Genomic DNA, 20803 nt, shown 5'->3' on the forward strand with positions numbered 1-20803 from the left:
TATATTTAGAAGGCATCAGTGCTTGACATTATTTCTTGAGAAAGGGAAGGAGGAGACAGATATGCTGTAACTGCTGTGAATGTCAGCAAAAGAACCCAGAAACTGATCGGTCAAGAGGACTTCCACTGAATCTATTGAACAATTTGTTGCTTGTTTAGTTCAGTAGTGAATAACACCAGCTAAAATACATGGCAACTCATAGCTCTGGATATCATTTTACAAGACAAAGCTCATTAAGACCAAGACCTCAAAATAGGAAGCAAAACAAACAGAAAAAGATATCTGATTCATACCCCAAAATCTGCACATCTTCACTAATTTTGCACTTCCCTAATGATGTGCAAGAGAAGAGGAAACCTATTAAGGATGGCCTTAGATGTTTGTCTTTCAAATAGCCACACAGCTGTAAAAACTGCTGCTGTGCTTCCTAGAGATGATCCTAAATTTCAGGGTGGTCTGAGCAGCACAGCAATGGACACGTCACCCTACAATGTGGCAGTGGGTGAATACAGAAGGAGGTTTACTAGGGATGATCAGCACCTCTGCACTGTATTTGTGAAAAACCAGAACCTTCTACAGGTGTGCTCACAGCTAGAAAATTAAGTTGTCCCATGCAGTTTACAGGTAGATTAAGTCATTTGCCCTCCCACCCCTTGCAAAACAATATTTTCATTAAAAATGACATAAAATGAAACCATACTTGACCCTTCAGTCACATTTCACTTCTGCTCTGACACTTTGGGCTCTTACCTGGTGTAGTTTTATAACACACGGTTCTGGTGGGCATGGGTGGTGCACTCTTTGTAACAGGGCTTGGTGCCATTTGTAGACCTTGCCGCTGCCTCTTCAGCTCCTCTTCTCGTTCCTGGGCAGCTCTGATCTCTTCTTCTATCATCGACAAAGTCCGCTGTTTCCTCGACCGTAACTTGAAAGGGCCCACAGTCACTTCAGGCTCCTGTGTGGCCAGGATGGAGGCGGTGCTCCGAAGCTCCGCTGCCTCTGAATACTTGCTGAAATAGCTGACTTCATGCCTGTTTTCCTCCACAAGGAATGGTTGGGTGGCTGAGTACATGGGTGACTGCTGCAAACTCTTCCCTTCCCTGAGTCCTGAGTCTTCCTCTTTTGAAGTCTTTGGTATGGTGTCCCTTTTTTCTTGAACTGGTGAAGACACCTGGGGTGGTTCAAACGTTGGGTTCTGATGCTCCTTAGAGGCTGGAGCTGGCCTGGTGCTGGCTGGCTGCTCTTTGGCTGAGACCTCTTTCTCTGCTGGGATTTCTTCTTCCTTCGAGTTTCCTTTATCCACCTGCTCAGCTATGGCTTGTTGGATGGCGTTTTGAACCAGCAGGCCAGCGTGGTAGTCCAGTTGGTCATCCATCAGCATGGAGTCTGCCAAAGTGGAGGAGGGGGAATCACAGCCTGGGTCACTGAAAGACTTGGAGATGCCTTCAACCCTGCACTCTGATGGAGTTTCAGCCTGCGGGGTCTGTGGCAGAGAGAAATCCGCTAGAGAACTTTCCTGCAGGGCGCTCATGGTCTCATTGGAGGCACCGCTGTCACTTACGTTATCCATGCTGAAGTCATTGGAAAGGGTCTCCAAGACGGTGGTATCCTGAGACCTGACAGACAAGTCATCCAAACCAGAGTCAAGCTCCTCTGGCGGCGAAGAGGCACTGCCTGACTTTGGGAAGTGATCTAGAATTCCCTGTCCATCGTCCTTCACCATTGTGAAGACCGCCCTTGCACTCATGAATTCTCCATCCTCTGACCACAGTTTTGAGGCTGGTCCAGCTCTGGGGCTATCACTGCAGGGTAACTCTCTTGCTGTGTCAGCTGTGGTAGTCTGAGTACTTTTGTCATCTTCTGAGCTACAGGAGACTTTCTGTGCTTTGACGACTGTGGCGTTGTTACCCTCAAGTGGTCCACTTTGCCTGCACACTGAAACAGGTCTTGTCACAGAGAACATCGGCCTGTCCACGTATGGAGAATTGAGGCTTTTGTAGAAGGGTTTGACGGAGAACATTTTGGGTGTTACTGACCGCCTTGGTGCAGCCTGACCCTGAGATGGACCTGAATGCTCCATCAGCTGGAACTGCTTCCTGGCAGCCGAGAAGTCAATTTGCTCTGTGACAATATCTTCTTTCTTGATATTGACTGGCTCTGGGGATACAAAGGAGCAGGTGACCTCTTTGGGGGATGTTGGTGTCGCACCTTGCTGCTGCTGCTGCTGCCTCTCCTTGCGCTCCTTGTACTTCTTGTGAGACTCCAGATGCTCTTCATCCTCCAGGGGCTTCTCCTGAGGAGGGTTCCACCATTTGGCAGCAATGTTGGGGTTTTTCTTGACAGCCTGGCTTTTAATGAGTTCCCTTCTTTCTTTTTCAAGTTCCATCATTTCTTCTGATGGCCTCACTTTGCGGACTCTGTATTTTTCCTTCTCTTCCTCATCTTCAAAGAGCTTTGAGGGCTTTTTATCTTCATGGAAGGCTCGCAGTTCAAACTTTGCCTCTTTCTTAAGGGTTGTAAGAGTTGTTTCTCCATCCTTAGAGGATCTTCTAGAACTGTTTGAAGAAGTGGGACTTCCTGGCACCTTCAGACTCTCCCTAGTGTCTTCTTTCAGACCACTCAAGGAATGGCCATTAGATTTCAGATTCTCATCTGTTATATTAGCTTCACATGGCTCAACCTCCAAGGATACCTGCTTGTCTGCTACATTTTTTTCCCTTTCACTAGATACTGACTCTTTATTGACATTAGCAGATGCTCCTGAACCATCCATAATCGAGACTGCACTTGGTTCAGGGGAGGATGTCCCATTAAATGTACTGTCTGCAGCAGAATCACAACAATTTGCCTCCAGCACTTCATCTAGGTATCTGATCTCTTTAGCAACTTCACTGTCCAGAGATTCATGTCTGTCCCTAAGTCCATTTTGGCTAGAAGCAGGCGAAAAGAAGTGGGTTGGATTGTCTATGGGATGTGGTGAAGCCACTGTGGTGATGCTTTTATGTTCAGAAACCGGAACTTCAATTTCCATTTTCTCTTCCTTTGTAGCAAGCACAGTAGATGGCTCCAAGAAATTGGCACAGTTTTGGTCTCTGTTTTTTCTTAACCTGATGTCATCCTCAGGGATTCTGGAAGATTTCTAAAATAAAAGAGAGAAAAAATATGAAGTCTTAAAAAATGAACACGTAAATTTTTGCAGAGCAAACGCCATCTGGAAAACAAATCCTAGCACTTCTTAAAGTTGAGATTAAAGCACTCTCTCAGAGTGTGGGAAAGCAAGGCAAGCCATTAACACAAAAAATAAGAAGTTACCTTACCATATGCTGGAAAAGGTACTAAAACAAAACAAACTTTCGTTTAAGAATCTCCCACTTGCTTACCATCCTCACTTTGTCGTTATTTCATGCCTGTGTCTTGGTCTGTTACTAGGAATAAGCTTTGAATTTCTCAGTTAACAGTAACTTGGCAGTTTAGATTCCTCAAAGATTTGCACATGCAGTACACAATACCTATCATCTTGGTACTCTAAAAATGCTTTCACATCTGAAAGAAATCTCATAATGCTTCTACTGATGAAAAGTATTACTACCTGTGCTTTGCAGAAACAGATGCTAATATGCTGAAAGAGTTGGTGACTCACACCAAGTTAGGAAAAATGATGTGGCAATGGTAGGGAATGTTCAATTCTCAATGGCTCAATCCTGATCATCAGACATGGAGTAGAATTACACAGTGCTGGAAAGACATGGGGTCTTTCTTCCTCCCATATGGAAACCCACACACAATTGCACTTGGAAGACAGGAAGCATCTGCAACTCCCATAGCATGAAGAACACCACAAAGACCATGACAGGGACCACAATCCTGGTATCCCCCCTCCCTCTTCTTTGATCTGTAATGCAGATGTACTGGATTCATGTGATGTGATGCCTCTGGTCACAAATAAGTTATTGACATAAATACTATTTTTGCTCATATATAGACAAATTTTAATGGTCAAGCAGCCTAACAAACTTACTGAGAGTAAAGTCTGAAGGAACTTCTCATTAAGTTGGTAACACATCAATTAATTTCTCAATAATTCTATACTGCTAAAAGGCAAAACCAATCCAAAACACCCCAAAGAGGACATTTTAAACATGGTTCTTCAAAAAGCACTTGGTAACTTCCTAAATCATGAAACCCAAAAGTGATACATTATTCACTTTCACTCACCTTTTAAAACATAAAGGTGGTATCTGAGCACTCTGTCCTGCTTTCCATATGTATTTCTATGTGTGAGGCATTGATCAAACCCCATGAACCCAGTGGCCACCAACAAGAGCACCATTGTCTAGTTGTCACCCCTGCCTTGCTGTCCCTTATCCAGCATGCTATTAACACACACCGCAGCAGCAGACCATCAACAAGGAGCACAAAGGCACTTACCAGTGACCTGAACAATCACACTGTTGCTGGATTTATATTGGCAGTCAAATGCATTTATTTGACACACCTTAAGGAATTACAGCCAGAAGAGCTCTTTCTAAAAACACTCTGGAGATCTTTCTAATTATGTAGTTGTACACAGTTGAAGATAATGATGGCTTCAGCCATTAGATATTTTCTTCTTAATTGTGCTTAAACACTGGAAAAAATCTTTAAAAACAAACAACCTGCTTTTCTCTACATATTTGACTTGACAAACTTCACTGATTTTATTTGCTTCATTTCTTCATTTTCTGTTGAACTTATAAATATTCCAGCTGAAGTTTATAGCAGTTCTTTTCTTAAAACATACTGTATTTTTCATCATTTAAATATCTAAATGTGGCCAGTTTCTTTTTTAGTCCTGTTAATTTTATATATATATATATATATATATATATAGTCCTGTTAATGATACATCAATAAATCAGATGCTCTGCAAACAAATATAGAGTAAGTGCAAAAAGTGCTTACTTTGTAAAATAGGCACAGATGGAATGAAAGAATCACAGATAAAGGCTTCTTTTAACCAGAAAGGGCAAGAATTGCTCTTGATTTGCTGGCAGAGCTCCATGTACACAACAGGTATTCAGGTGACAGGATTTAAGACTGCAATACCTTTTTGATATTTGAAGTTACATCTTCCCTGCTTGACTTGCTGGTACAAAAATGAGTATGGTGGCACCTAGAGCAGTCTGTGCAAAGTCCAGGACTGATAACTGTCCCCTTTCACACAAACCATGGGTATGCAATTATGCTCCCACTAATATTTGCTTCTGATCTGACAGATCAAAGCCACTAGTGACATTGGTAACTCTGTAGCTACAAAAACATATCTTGAATGGACAGAAAATCAGTTAATGAAGATGGGCTCTCCTGCCACCAAAACACCTCCCTGCAGAGCCAAGCCAGAGCCAAAAGGCCCTTTGTTCCTGTGCTTCTTGTACCTGCACACCATGGAGCTGGAAATACATCTGACTGTCCCAGAGACTGCCTTCACTAAAGCACATCTGTTTCCACCACTGCTCTAATGTGTGAACTACTCCAGTTCACATAATATTTGGATATTCAAGTTCAGTAAAAGAACCATAGGTGCAGTTTTTTTGCCAAAACCTCTTAGCAAGTAAGAGCCCACTCTGTCACCATAGCTGCAATCCATAACTCAGAATTAATGCACATGCATGTAACAGTCTAATCAGGGCGTGCACTTGTGACAGCATGTATTTCTGGAAGTGCATGTGTCTATGCAATTAGTGTGGGACATGTAATTATGTAGCAAAACAGAAAATTATGCAGTAAAACCTACGAGAAAACAGTGCTTCTTATTGGAGGAGCCTTTCTGGTCTAGGGCTTAGAAACTGAGCATGAAAAAGGACTCCCAGCATGGCAGAGGAGCCAGTGATGATTGCTAGGAGAGTAAAAAAAAAAAAACCATTTAAAAGAATCAACCATTTTATTTCCTCAAAACATTCTGCCAGAATCTGGAGATAACTTTGTGAGGTCATGGCAATGAAAATTAAGCTCTAGACACTCCTGCGAGGAGGAGAAATCAATCTACTGATGAATTACTTGAAGAAAAGAATTGAGATAGCTAAGGACAGAAGCAGATGGCAAAATAAAGCTTTTCAAAACAGTCCAGGCTACAGCACCTGCCTAGGACAACTGACTGTGTGTGGGAAAATGGCACATGTTAGGATGAGCCACCATGGGTGGGAGGAAGTGGGCAGTGGGATACACACAGACCCCCATGCTTTTGCTGTTTGGTGGAAGGAGGTGAGCTTTCCAGGTGGCTGCCTTTTCTCCTCCTCGATAAGCCTGGACCAGTAGCTTTGTATTTGCTGCCTACAGGAAGGCTTTTCAAAGCCTGCACCACTACAAAGACCTGTGAATGGGAAAAGGGCTGCATTCAAACCTAATTGTAGTCAGTCATAGGGCATTCACAGTCATGCTCTAAACCACTCATCTAGACCCAGATTTTCCAGAAGTTGCTGTTACATTTACACAGTCTCTGAATGTGCGTTCATTTCTGTCTAAGTCAGGATGCAACAGGGCAATTAGTGTTATTTCTACAAAGCTGCTGCACTTCAGTAAACTATAGTTATTAGCAGCTTAGAAAATTATTAGCATATTTTCTCTTTGGCTGAATTCTTCCTCTACAAAAGTGTAAGTGTTTGGGCAATCAGCTCTTTTAGAAGGAGTAAAATGTGGGTGTGCTACTAGCAAGACCCAACAAACGTGCTGCCAGTGTCTTCCTTTGATGCAACAAAAAATGCCTACAGAAACAAGTGGGAGGAAATCCTTCTGAGTCAGATCAACATTCTTCTGAAGCATCAGTGGGAAGGGAGAGGAAAGGATTAAACAACTAAGAAGTTTCATGGTTTAAGAAAATCTGGAAATTTCCTCATTGTGGGCTTTTACAATCACTCCAGCCAAGTTTCAAGACAGCTGTTGATGCTGTTGGTGTCCTGGCTTCATTAGTACTGTCTACCTTCCATTTCTTTGGCTTTCATAGGCTTTTGAAGACTCCCTGTACTTTATTTGCTCCTCCTCCCCCTGCTTCAGCACTGAACCAGTGTTTGGTTCAACCCTTTCCCTCTTCAATCTATCAGGCCCACCGTACATCAAGCAGTTTTAGTAGTAAAACCTCATTTGCAGATGGTTTACTGGTTAATCTATACCTCCTTGCTGATGTCAGTCATCTTCTCCCTCTTCACCTACTGTCTTGGCTGGCCTGCCTCTCTGATTGTCTTATTTGCAATTAAGAAGGAAGCAAACGATGGATTTGTTAGGAGATTGACTCTGGCAAACCTTCAAGAGAGCATCTGCTTTCATTCACCTCACCCTTTTAAAGAGCACAGTCACCACCTGCATAACAGATGGAGCCAATCTGAAACACTGCAAAGACACAAAAATCAACTGAACCTCTGTGGTTCCAGACAGACACACAGTCCAGAGACAAAACTCCTAGCCTGCAGAGGTACTGTCCCATGCTTGCTAGTGACAGTAAGTCTTTGCAGAACTCATTTTCTTTAGGACCTGAAGTGTTGCAGTTCATAATGAACCTGAAAAGCTACACTTGTAAAAGGTGATAGCATATATCCCTCACAGCCCATGTTCCCTATCACACAACAGGTGCCACCATCCTACCCCATCCCAAGTGGGAATGACAGTCCAAACCACTGTGGCAGCTCCTGTTTCACAATGGCTCCTGCACTCCCTCCTTCCCTCAGCAGGGCCTCATGGGGCAGCTGCCACCCCATCTAACTCCAAAAATGTGGTGAACACCCTTGACACTGGAGGAAGAAGAGTGTGACAGTGGGAGCCATTGCACAAAGGAATCTAAAGAAATGGGTCAAACATCTGTGTTTTGGAAACTACCTATTTGGGTGAGTTAAGAGAAAGCAGTAGCAGGAAAAAAAAGGTACAAAAAGATCCTAGAAATGGAGGGGGGAAGGGGTGAAGATGATGATGTGGAACTCAAGGAAAGAAAGGGTTTCTACTCACATTACTTACAGAAACTATACATTTTGATTAAAAAACCCCAAAACAAAACATAAAAAACCCCAAATCCAAAGTGTTGTCTTCTTACTTTTGTGCAAAAAGGTCTTCCTTTTTCATACAGTATTTTATATTGACACCTAAAGGTTTTTAAACTACTAAGGTAAATGTTGCCCAAAAAAATTAGAGCTTTTCTCTTAATGAAATAAAATTCAAGTTTCAGGAAAAAAAAAAGAAACCCAAAAAAAAAAAAAAAAAAAACAAAAAAAAAAACCAAACCAAAACAAACAAACAAAAAAAAAAAAAACCAAACAACCCAAACTCAAATCCTGTCACCAAATTTTGAATTTAAGACATGTCAGGCACATGCTGACACTGCCTTGAATTGTTCCACTCACAATCCTACTTGCACCCAAAAAGCAAAACCTGGCCTGTTCCTCTCACAGTGCATTATACAGTGTCTTCAATACAAAGACTGAAACAATAACTGGTTACTAAAATGTGTTCGTGTTGAGTGTCACAGTGACATTCTTTGCAAGCAGCTCTCTACCCTCTTCTGTGACTTTTCTGAGGCAGCCAGACAGTACAATATTTTCTTTGTGAAATGCTGGTTTGTCTCCTAAACACTTCAGAAATCACAAGAGTACATTCAAATGCAACAAAAATCAATGCAACTTCCTGATGGGGTTCACTCCCAGATTGGGGTGACCCCGAGAGGTGGAAAAGTCTTTTTTCTAACTTGTGCCTTCAAAGAAAGACTCAGTAGTCTTCAGTTGTCCGGTCTCAAGGTAGTTTATTGTATGTTATCTAAAAGATTTTCTTCCTGAACTGCTGTGGTCCATTCAGCAGGTCAGACAAAGGCACATACACACACACTGACACTGTCTCTGACACCCTCTGATTGCCCAGGGGGCTGGTGTCATCTTTTATATCACACATTACGTGTTAAATGTTTATAGTTTTTCCCCAATGCCTATCACCTATACTGAACAGTGACTTTCTACTCTAAACCAAATCTGTGAGTGCCAACATCACCAAGAACAAGGAGGATAGGAAGGAGAAAGAAGGAGAACAGGGCACGCCCAAATCCCTCCATCTTAGAACTTCTGACCCCCATGTACAAAACTTAGACCCCTCTGTACAAGGCCTAAAACCCCCCTGTACAGCATTCAAAGATTCTTCCTTTCACTTTGTGACTACTTCTATTATAATATCTAAACTTTTGTGACTTCTTGTTCTTCCTGCAAGGTTGGTAAATTGTTCCATGGATCAAATTCAAAACCACAGGGGCTTCCGGCTGCCTGCCAGGGTCTCAGATGCTTCTGACCTGAGCCCGGAACATCCAAGAGTGTCTGAGAGACACCTTGGGTTCCAACAACTTCCTATCACCTCCTCCTAAGAACCAGTCAGGAGCACTTTTGGACTACAGACAGTGATAAGTGATGGGGGGATACAGTGCCAAACAAAGCGCTTACTTGGAAAGCTTGCTGTGTGACATTTTTTACATGGTTTTCCTATTTCCTTTTTTCATGTTTTAGCAAAGAAGTTGTGATTGCATTCATTCAGAAAACATGTGAAAGGCTTTGCAATATTATTTTCATTCCATCTGAGCTATAGGCTTCAGCTTCCCCATGTGATACACTATAAAGCTCTTTTATCAAATCAAACTCCAATCTTCTTTTGCTGCTGTAATAAATTAAAGAGGGATAAAAATGGCCCAAGAATTATGACTACTTTAATGATAAACATATATTGTGTGACAGCATATTTTAATTATGAGGACATACTCACTTGATACTGTATTTTTCCGTATGTGCCTCTGTAGCTCCAGGTTTTATTTGTGCCCTCAATAACAAATAGGTGAATTTTTTTCTGGGTAAATCAGGATCCAAATTTGTAATAAACCTTACTATTTCCTACTAATTCCAGGGTACATCAATTGAAGAGGTATTCTTCTGATAGGAAACCAGCTGGTCTTGTATGCCACTTATTTTCTCTGGCTTCCTAAAAACACAGATCTCATCCCTCCATGAAAAATTTGCAACCCTAATAACTAGATTTCAACCAGTGCTAAAGCAGCAAGAAAATCAAGTATCTTCCTGTAATGCTTGTACGGCTGTTGCAAAAAAGCAACAATAAAACGCTGAGTTCTTTATACAAAATATTTTATTTCCTGCAAAGAACTGAAACTGCACAAAGCACCTGTATGGACAAAGTGATTTATACAGAAATTAATATTTAGAGACAAAGGGCTGCTAACTGCTGAGTGAAAGAAATACCACCTCTGATTAAGAAAAAACAATGCAGAGTTTATTACAGAATGATGGTTACATAGCTGGTAGTATGGAAAGCAATATATATTCAAGTAGTGTAGATGCAGATACTACTCTGTGTGGGGCTGGTTAGCTTTGCTATGAAAGCTCTGTTCAGTTTTACATCATCAAGATGGAAATCTGAAATTACAGGAAGCTGTGATTATGCTCTCATAAAGAGAGTGCAGCACTGTTTGGTACTGACACACTCCACACTCACACCCCATTTTCAATCACCTGCACATAGGGAGAACCAGGACCATGAAGAATCCAAGAGATCAGTAAATTGGCAATGATTTCAAGTACCAGAAGCTGCAGTCAAAAGGCCATTCTCCTGTTCTCTGCACTGTTGGCTTCTTGTAATGTAGGTCAGCTTGAAAGTGCAACTGAATTAGAGCAGTAAATGCGTGCAAAAGAATGCATTTCATCCAGAAAAATGTAGTTTTATCATCACTCTCATCAGTTCAAATCCCACTTCTGATGCTCCTTTCACCTGCAAAATTATTTCTACCTCAAATTAAAATGCACCAGTAGGTATTATTATTTCTCATACTGCTTCAATCAGTTTCCTAGGACAGAAACGACAGCACACTCTGTGTGCAGGCATGGGAAACAAACCAATGCCACTGAGGGATAGCACTAGACTCAAGGTCAATACAAACCACGTTAGAGTGTTAATCAAGCGCACCACCACAGATGGTTAGTACTTTTTAACTTTGTTACGCATTTTTCCTAAGGCTTATTTTTCCATGGCTTGTGTGTAAAATCTGTTTTTGCTGAAACAAGATTGAATTCCAACAGCCGGGATACTTGATTTAAAGAGGTTGTGGTGCTAAGTCACTCAAATTGGTAAATATGATCTTGTGAAGCAGCCTCCAATGCTGCCTAAGGAAGCACAATGGTCTGGTGGAGAAATAAAAAGCACCCCATCCAACTAACACATAAGGAACATGGCACAGTTAGAATTGCCTGTCCACACCTGGCAAGCAATTCAATTCACGATAAAATCCTTATGGAACAGGAGAATTTCTCCTTTACAACAGAAGGTCACAGATGAGGTCCTGTACCATTGCACTTACAGAGTCCACTTGGCTAGGCTCCCCACTCAGCTGGTGCTGGTGGAGCTGAGCTAAGGGCTTTCCTGTTTAGTAGCACTCTCTCACACTCAACCTCTGGTTTGACGTTAAATGAAAGAAGAGAAATCCCAGGTGAATGAGGAAAGAGAAATTTTCAGCTTAACAGAGAGCCTAATACTGATACTGAGTTGAGCAGAACATGACTTCTGAATGTATGCATGAAAAATCAGTTTCACAAAATGCTGCAGTTGAAATCTGCTCTGCGCATGTCAAGGATGGAACAATTGCTCTGATAGAGCATGATCTAATCCCAGCAGGGAGGGGAAAGGACGCTAAACTAAGCCTTGCTCTTAATACTCTCTAACCCATCTAGATAATGTCAGCACAAGGAATGAGTGACCTTTATGGTTGCTTGCATGAAAAAGAATAGAGACAAGGGAAAAATTCCTTAGTCTTTTCTTCAGGGGCACAGGGTTCCTGTTCCAACTAAAGAATGAATCTACAACTCCTATGTAAATGAAAGAGCTCAAGAAAAATACTGGCATGTTAATCATTTTGGTGAATAAGAAAGGGACCTCCTGAGGAAGGAATTTGTGTTAGGCAGGGGCAGGAAGAAGGCAGTAAATGGAGACAGAGGGCCATGTAGTTCACTTGCTCTCTGAACAGGTACTATGGTTGCTAGGAAAACCTGCTTTAATAAATGTAAGAAACAGAGATAAACCTGCTTTAAACAAACAAATAGGCTTTCTGAGATGTATTAGTATTAAAGTCCTCTGAGGACACAGTCTTTCATCAGTTGGTACAGTTTGGTAAATATTTCATAAATGACAGCCTAACCTGTATTTTCTGAAAAAAGATACATGATCTCTATGCTGGAGTTCTTTGACCACTTACTTTCAAGGGCAATAGAGTAGGAATTGAATGATTTAACTGAAACAACCACCTACAAACCTTTGCCAATGAAGACTAAGATTTTTCATTTTAAATCCTGTTTCACAAGTGTTAACAGTTGGAGGTAATACTGCTTTTAACTATTTCCTAAAGCCTAATTGATACTTGCTGTACTTCTGAAAGGCATGGCTGTTCAATACCTATTGGAGTTTGACAAGACTACTGCCGCAGAGGCTACACTGGGCTAAAGGAACAAATTATGCTCAGAAATGTATGGCCAAACATCTGTTTCTCTGACAGCTGAAGAAAGTTAAGAATTATTGTTGATGTTTTGTCTTTATCAGTAGGACTTGTTACAGCTGCTCTCATCCATTAGATTAAGACTCACGACAGCAAAATTTCCTTAAATGAAGATATGCCTACGTAACTGTGCTTGGTGCAGTGTGTCTCACCAGTGGTAGCCTCCTCTGCCAGGAGCACAAAGAACAAGGCAATGTTTGTTCACTGCAAGCAGTGAGTCTTGGGAAGGTTACAGTCTGAGGTCTCAACCAGCCAGCAGGATTAAGCACTCTATGGACTGCTTTCTTCCCAGTTTTTCAAGGAAATTGAATTATTTTAAAGCTAGAGACCTCTAAAATGCTCTACTGAGAGAGAGCATGTAGTGGCTTAAAAAGGTTCCTATTTAGAATTAGCTCTATCCAAAATGTATTTTACGCTGCTACCTCCAGACTCGGGCAAAAGCCCGTAACTGGAACATTATAAAAAGAAAACTGAAAGGACATGAAAAAAGAGGATACCTAGCCTAGTACTAGCTCAAAAATCTCATTATGTCAGTGAAGAGGGGGAAATATGATGGTGGTCCAAGGATATAACTCAAGTCTCTGCCATTAGCTGTTTTATACACACAACTGGGAAGAGAAGCCACTTCCTACAAGAGTGCCCACTGTCCATCAGGGAGCTACCACAGAAGAATGCTTTCACTCCCAGTCCCTTTTCCCAGAAACAGATCATGGAGAAAACAGCATTTGGAGACTTTAGCTGAAGATTTTATACAAGAGCCAAAACCCTTTAACTCTGATGCAGTGCAATTCGCAGGGTTCTCCCTCTAAGGGCATGCATGTAATTTAATTTTCTGGATGGTGCACATAGAAAAACCCCACTTTAAAGATATATATCAACAAAATGAAATTTGCTATCATTAAATGATGAATCCAATACAGCCACGATGTTGGACTTTGACATACCATTTCAGTGGACTTTGACACATCATTTTAACAAATATCCAGCAAATAAGTAATATTTAGCAGGAAGTCAGACTACAGAGTCTACAAAACAGTTTTGCTAGTGAGAGGCCAAAAGTGTACAGCCTGTAAGAAGGAGGATGTTGCTAAATTCTCCACATGCCATTGCTGTCCCTAGGCTATAAATATGACATACCATGTGAGTTTGGGGTTGTGAACAGTTAGCAACTTAATCTATGCTTTGCTCATAACAAAAACTACACACTTCAGTCACCTTACTATTTCCTGCAGGAGAGTATTTCATTGAAAGTGAGACTTGCATAGGTTGGGTTTTTTTTTTTTTAATTCCTTATTTGGGGAAGGTAGTTGAGAAATCCCTGGGATGTCTCCTTTCAGCACCTACCACTTCCTGTGCCTCTGCCTGTTTCCCTCCCCTCTTCCAAGCAAAAACTCATTATTCCTTCTTTTCCTGCTGAAAAGGACCTGATTAAAATTACCTACAGCACATCTGGACTACATTAGGATATTATTTGATTAAGGCATTCATTGCTTTCTCTTTGGGCACGTGGAGAATTAAGATAATGGTGGAGGAAAATATTAACTCTACTGGCTATTCCAGCTCACACTGCTCTGCTTTAAAATTCCTTCAGATTGCCCAGTCCCTCAGCTGTGGGTTCTTTTTTACTTAATAACAGAAAATTAAAATAAACAGTGGTTAATTCATTTAATGTTAGCAAGATCACCAACAAAACTGTTATATTAAGAGTTGCTGTATTTCTCAAACAATTTGCTATTTGATAGGAAATGCTTGCTTGGAGCTATTTTAAACAGTCCTAAAAAGGCTTGGCATTAAATAGCAAGCAGCACCTCGCATTTCTGTAGAAACACAAATTTGACACATTCCAGATCAAATTGCTTTAGAGGGGGGGAAAGACCAGACCTTCTCAAAAGGGTATTGTTTACTAGCATATCACATAAGCAGTAGCTTGGTTTTCAGCATTTGAACTGACTGCATGAGACTTCAGCTATTAGGAGTCTGTCTACCTGAAAGCCAAAGCACAGGCTAGTAGGAGACAGCAAGTCATCTTGGCTTCCAGATGCTTTCTCATTTCTCAGGAGTTAAAGAATGTGCTGTCCTCTGTGCATGCACAGAGGTATCAACTAAGTGCCACAGCATGCATCAAATGCCATAAAACCCAAGAATACTGTTGCTGCTAAATATGACTGCTCACAGTACTATATTTAATTTCCTCCAGTGTTAAAGAACTAAAAGATGAAGCTGCACAGACACCCTGAAAGCGTCTTCATGAACTGAAATTTGCTTTAGTGTCAAGAAGGGTAACACATTCAACTAGTGAGAAACATACCCCTTCAGAGCAACTAAAAGCTGAAGCCAGAAAACTTTGCAAGTGCTGCAAGAATACAGACACTGAATGTGCTGGGTGGTTCTCCTAGTTATCACATGCACAGGATATACAAAAGTGTATTTTCTCCTTAGAATCAATATCCTCCTGTATTATGTCTAGTAGAAAGTTGTAAATTTCACTACTGCTCACAATGAACAAACCAGCTACAATTCAAAAAATTCAACAAGTATCACCTGGAAAATGGTATTTTAAATACTCCTCCCAGTATAGAAAGATAAAGATTAAATGTGATAGATAATGTGTGGCAGGTCAGAAACCTTAGCTTGCCCTTTCTCTCTGTTTCTGTAAACTCTGAAGCAGACTCCAAAAATGTTGTTTTCCATAAAGGCCTTAGCTTTTTTTGGCTTGTTAAATCAAATTCCTTCCCTAGCTCATTACAGTACTGTGATGTCACAGGCTAAGGGAGACCTGGTTAAAAAAAAAAAATAAGCCCATAACCTCAGTCCTTTCACACAAAGAGTCTTTTTTACAAGGAAGATGCCAGTTCACACTAGTTGGAAAGTGCATGACTTCACTTAACCTGTAAAGGAGGCATCGCCTTAGAGATACTTTCAAAAGCACCGTGCTGTCAAGAGACCTGTTTTCGGGTAGCATAAGCAGGAGTTTACTGTTGTAGGTTTTTTGTGGGCAGGTTTGTTTGGTGGGGTTTTTTTTTTGTTTGTTTGTTTGTTTTTGTTTGGGTTTTTGGTTGTTTTAGTTAGTTGAAATTTTTGTTGTTGTTGTTGATTTTTGGTTTGGTTGTTGGTTTTTGTTTCTTTTTCTTTTTTTCTTTCTCTATTTTTTTTTTTTTTTATTTGGATGTTTTGGTTGGGGATTTTTTTTTGGTGGGAGGTGGGAGGCTGGAGGGGGGCTGACAGGGAGAGCCACAACTCAACAATACATCATGTGGCTGGCTTAGTACTAAGAAACAGCAATTACATGAAGGGCTGCTGTGAAAGACACAAGCTCCAAGTGGTAATTAGCAGTAATTTTTACTTACCACTAAACAAAAAAAAAAGGCTTGACTATATTCTTTCCAGAGGAGAGGCTGAAATGTTAATGGAAGCACTTAGGCCACCTTTGGTAAGCTGTTTCAGAAGACTCAGGTCAGGGCAGGGGTGCACAGCTTGTATGGAAAGTACCAGCCACATGGAAAAGAACTGGATACAAGGAGTGTAAAAAAATCCTCAAAACACAAACAAACAAAAGAAAACCCCACCCAAATTTGAAGAGTGATGGAGAAAATAGGCAGCACTTTTTGAACAGCACCATACCTGTTCATTACGGCTGCCTGTGGGCTAGTAACATTTGAGAACCCTTGGATTAAGTTTCCTGGAAGCTTGACAGTTTAAGGTAAAAACATGAGCTGTGCTGACCAGACATCCCCTGCAAAGGCCCTCTGGACTTTGGGTTAAAATGGCTTGAATTTAGGGTCACAAATGATGCTAAAAATGACATCGTTCAAGCAAATTTTACTCACTTGAGGAATTACATAATATATTGATTTGCTTTCTTACTACTAGAGCATCAGCAAAGGGAAGGCACAGCCATTCTTTACCAACAATGATGAAAGTGACATTTTTGACAGGAGAACCCTTGAAGGCAGTGGTAGCTCACTTCACTAGATGCTCCATGACCTGCCTGAGCCACATTAAATGAAGCATGTCAAGCCTCTACATTTTTTAAAATGGGTAGTAAGAAACTCTTTGTCACCTGTTGAATAAGTCTATTAAAAGAGAATGTAAATAAGTTTCTCAACAGAAAAAGAAAAAAAAATTAAAAAGGCACTCAACATCCCTGTCCTAAGCTAAGAGTGGCTTTGGTGAGCCTAAAGTGACAGGAAATACCATGTGTCTTCATGTAACACTTCCCAAACTGTCTGCACAGTAGAAGGATATATATTTTAATACACAGTTAAAGAACAGTATGAGACAACCAATATGAGACAGAAATAAAGATTTTACAATTTTAGCTATTTTACAGTATTAGCTAATATTAGCTATTTTATTCCCTTGGATCGTCCCAGAATTTTACACTATGAAGAGGGATAAGTGTCCCACAGAGAAATAAAATATTTAAATAAAGTGCCAACAGATTTAAAATGCAATATCTGTAGCTGATTACTGATTAAATACAAAGTTTAGGTAACCTTGCCTCATTTGTGGTCACTGAAGGAGCAGAAGGTCACATGATCTTTATCTTCTGTACTCTTTGTGACACCAGGTGTCTAAAGCCCCACATGCCTGGGAGGTCACTGGAGGACAGAGCTGTAACTGGAGCACTACCCAGGTGTGCAGGAGGATGGAGCTCAAGACCCTTGTTTGATAGAGACTCATGGGAATTGTCCATCTGACATGCAAATGCTCAGTTTTCACTGAACCCTAAAGGAGTTGCTCTATGTAATTTTTTTGTTTTTAAAATGACCTGTTTCTCATACCAACTAGTTTTGGAAAATATACTGGTATATTGCAAGACTGAATGGGCTAATTATAATGACGTGTGTTCAGTACAGCAGTGTAGCTTAGTAGCAAAGGTAGCAGATACCCTGCTAAACCCTTTTCTGCTATACCTGGCCTCAGATAAACCAACAAGCTTTTTCCCCTCAGGAACTCAGACTCACCATTGCCATCAACTTAAAGTAAGTTGAGGTTTTTATTATTTTTTGTTGTTTGGAGTTTTTTTTCCCCTTAAAGCATCAGTCACACTCAAAAGAACCCAAAGTTTATTTTAAAAAATAAATAAAATTGTAGTGTTCTTGGTTGAAACAAAAATTTGAACAGAAACTTGAAACAGCTGAATGATCAAGAAACAAATAAAAATAAATAAATCTAACTCAAAGTGGTCCAAGAATACTTAAAAATTATTCCTTTTAACTTCAGAATGATTCCTTTTAACTTCCTGAAGTGCAAAGATTCTTGACACATCTAAATTGTTAACCAACTCTTCTGCATGACTATAAGCAGTATGCTTCTGGGTCCCTTATATCATGCCATACTGAAATGAAGTAAGTCTACAAAGACTGAAATGTTTTTCTTTCATAAAGAGTCTGTACTAGTATCAGAGAGCCACTGAACAATCAGCAATTATTATGTCTAGAGACATCAAGGGCAAGATTACAAAAGACAGAGTGCTGACCTCAGTATCTGGAAAAAAAAAGGACCCTTACAAAGTAATTTACCTGCTTCAGAATCCAATCTTCTAAATTTGCAGCACAAATGCACATTATATCCAAGGATTCTGGGTTTCATGTCTAAACCTGTGTGTATGCAATGTTTGTGTAAGCAGGCAACTCCTATTTTTTTTCTGCAGATCTGAGGATTCTCAGGCCTGCAGCATGTGGAATGCTGGTGTTGAATGGCCACAAGACTGCTGTGTCCATGCCAAGAGGCCACCTGTAAAGGCAGATGAGGTGTGTAAAGCAAGAGCTCAACCAGTCAAAAAAATTATGTAGGTGGCACCATGTTCTGCCAGGCCCTTCACTTTGGGAGACTTCTTTGATCTGAAACAGTCCCCCTCTGAGAACGTTCACAATACATGATGAGGCACTGAATGTAGGGCACAGCTTATGCTGTGTTTCTGGGAGAGGCCGTCCCAGAAACAGGAGTTTTCAACTTATGGGTTTGGTTCAACACAAATTATTTAAAAATGTGGCAGAACCAGTGATCTGCAGTGCTATATCTCCTGATTAAGTCGTAACAAAATTACAGCATTCACAATCCCTTTCAGCTACCTCAGGCCACAGATGCTTTATAAACCGAGACACCTTCCCACACTGGAGGTGGCATGACTTCAACCACAGGGTCATTGCTACAATCTTGTAAACAGCTAATTCTGCTCTTTTAACATATAGGAAAAGGGAAAAAATTAAAAAGGGGGGAAAGGGGTGGGGTGGGGGGGAAGGAAAAAAAAAGTGTTCCTCTTTATAAAGTATACACAAGCTTAACATAAACCAAACAAATCCTCTTGTGCATCCCTTTCCTGTTCGGGGAGTAAATACCCTACCTGACTTTCTCAGTCTGTTGGACTAGCATAGCATCCTACATGACTATTAAATACAAGATGTGCAATTGCAGAAGAAAAAACAAGTATTAGAACTCTTCCCTTACCTCCTTCTGTGTCAACAGTCTTTTCATGACACACACCTCACTGGAGGAAGTGTTATTCCTCTTCCCTGTGTGACAGCAAAGCTGCCTGCATGTGAGGAAAGGTCTAGAGGGCCCAGAGCCACCATATCTGCACATTATTTTTAAACTATAATCTCCACAGACATCTCTATCTGGGACTGTAAAATGAAGAGTGCCTCAGAATGCTGTCTGCTTGAAGCAAAACTGGTGCTTAAGCCTACAACTGCTAGAGTTCACTAAACATTTTAAGGATCTCCTTCTCATTTTTAATACCTCCTCTAGAAATCTACACTTACCAAACCAGTGGAGGATTAATTACGGGTGGTGAACCTCTGAGGGCATCCTGTGCAAGGGACCAGAGTAAAACAACAAAGATACAGGACATATGGTAAGGCTTTTAATGCTAGCCTGTCACTTGCTGGTTCAGTGCTTTTTCACTTTTAAGTGAACTGCTCCATTCCCCAGACTTCCTTCCAGGTCAAACATTTCTGACCTCACTGCATGGTTCCAGCAAGATGAAAAGGGGAGGCACCTCATGAGAGGGGAGGCAGTTTTCTGAGCAGGTACCCATCCACCTGTGAAGCCAGTCTGAGCATGCTTGCTCACAAGCTAATCTTCAATTTTTGGCAGAAACAACTCATAGAAGCAAGGCAAGGCAGTTTTTCAAGAGAGAATTCCTTTTTGCAACAAAAACTTTTTAAAAATAAATGGTTTTCTTGGATATTTACTCATGTTTAAGGGGCTATTTGAAAACAAGCAATTACAAAGAATTTAATCTGTTGAACAATCTTAATTGTTCTTCCTCCTCCTTCCAAGGAAATTGCACACTTTAAACCCAAAGGCCAGTTTTATTTATTTTGTGAGTACAAATTGGCTCTGTCAGTTCAATTTCCCCATGTGCTATAACCAGGCCTCCTGTTCTTACAAAGAAGAACAGTATGAGACAACCAGTATGAGAGAGAAATAAATCCAGTTTCAGATATATGTGGTAAGGACAACATGCTCACATCTCAAACCTCTCCTTTTCCAGAGAGTACCCCCACCCGAAACTCACATTTCAGACAAAGTCTTCACTGCTGCTGTAGCAGCAGGAGAATAACTGCTTAGCATGAATTACCCAAGGACGGCCACCAAAATAAATTCCAATAGGAAATTGTGACATTAAACCTTGATGGGGGAGCAGAGGGCTCTTACATTTCACTAGTGCTTTGCATTTTGCAGTGAGGAGGTGCAATGCAGTTGCTTTTTGCTGCCCACTTTCACAGGGGAAGGGGTCCAGTGCCAGGTTCTGATGCTGCTTACTGTCAGGGCTGTGTCTTATGACAGAAAATGACTACAGCTTCTTTGGGGAAAAAATGCCTCCAGCATGTACTTGTACTTATATGAATGTCTACTCACACCAGCTGCTGCATTAGGTAACATAAGTAGGAAACCTTTAACCCTGGTGAAAACTAAGTGTTCACCCAACCCAAAGAATACCTGAAGGCCCTCTCTTGATGCTGTTTTGATTGAAATTAATTTCCAATGCTAAAACTGGTCTTCATTCATATTTCCATATTGAACAGGTAAAACTTAAATTATGTGTTTGCACTTAACTGCTCTGGAAATTGGGGCTTTGAGGGCATTCTCTATTTAGAAAAAAAAGTGGCACATGACATGTTTACTACCTCAGCACAGCAAACGTAAAATACCTTGTCAAAATTACTAGGGATGGAGCAATAAATGCCAATCAGCAGAGAATGCCATGAAAAGATGAGGCCAGGAAAAACAAGTTAGAAAGGTCATACA

The 20803-nt window shown here is 40.8% G+C and overlaps 1 protein-coding gene across 2 annotated transcripts in view; it reads right to left on the minus strand.

The window, feature by feature from the left end:
• Positions 1 to 20803, minus strand: part of LOC128821670 (A-kinase anchor protein 2-like) — a 95487-nt gene that overhangs the window by 18893 nt on the left and 55791 nt on the right. For both annotated transcript variants that reach the window (XM_054002858.1, XM_054002857.1), the window contains exon 2: positions 751 to 3139. In XM_054002858.1, coding sequence (XP_053858833.1) covers positions 751 to 3031 — 2281 coding nt within the window. In that variant the 5' untranslated portion in view covers positions 3032 to 3139. The remainder of the gene's footprint in view (positions 1 to 750; positions 3140 to 20803) is intronic.

Source organism: Vidua macroura, chromosome Z, assembly GCF_024509145.1.
Source record: "Vidua macroura isolate BioBank_ID:100142 chromosome Z, ASM2450914v1, whole genome shotgun sequence".
In the NCBI taxonomy this organism is placed as follows: domain Eukaryota; kingdom Metazoa; phylum Chordata; class Aves; order Passeriformes; family Viduidae; genus Vidua; species Vidua macroura.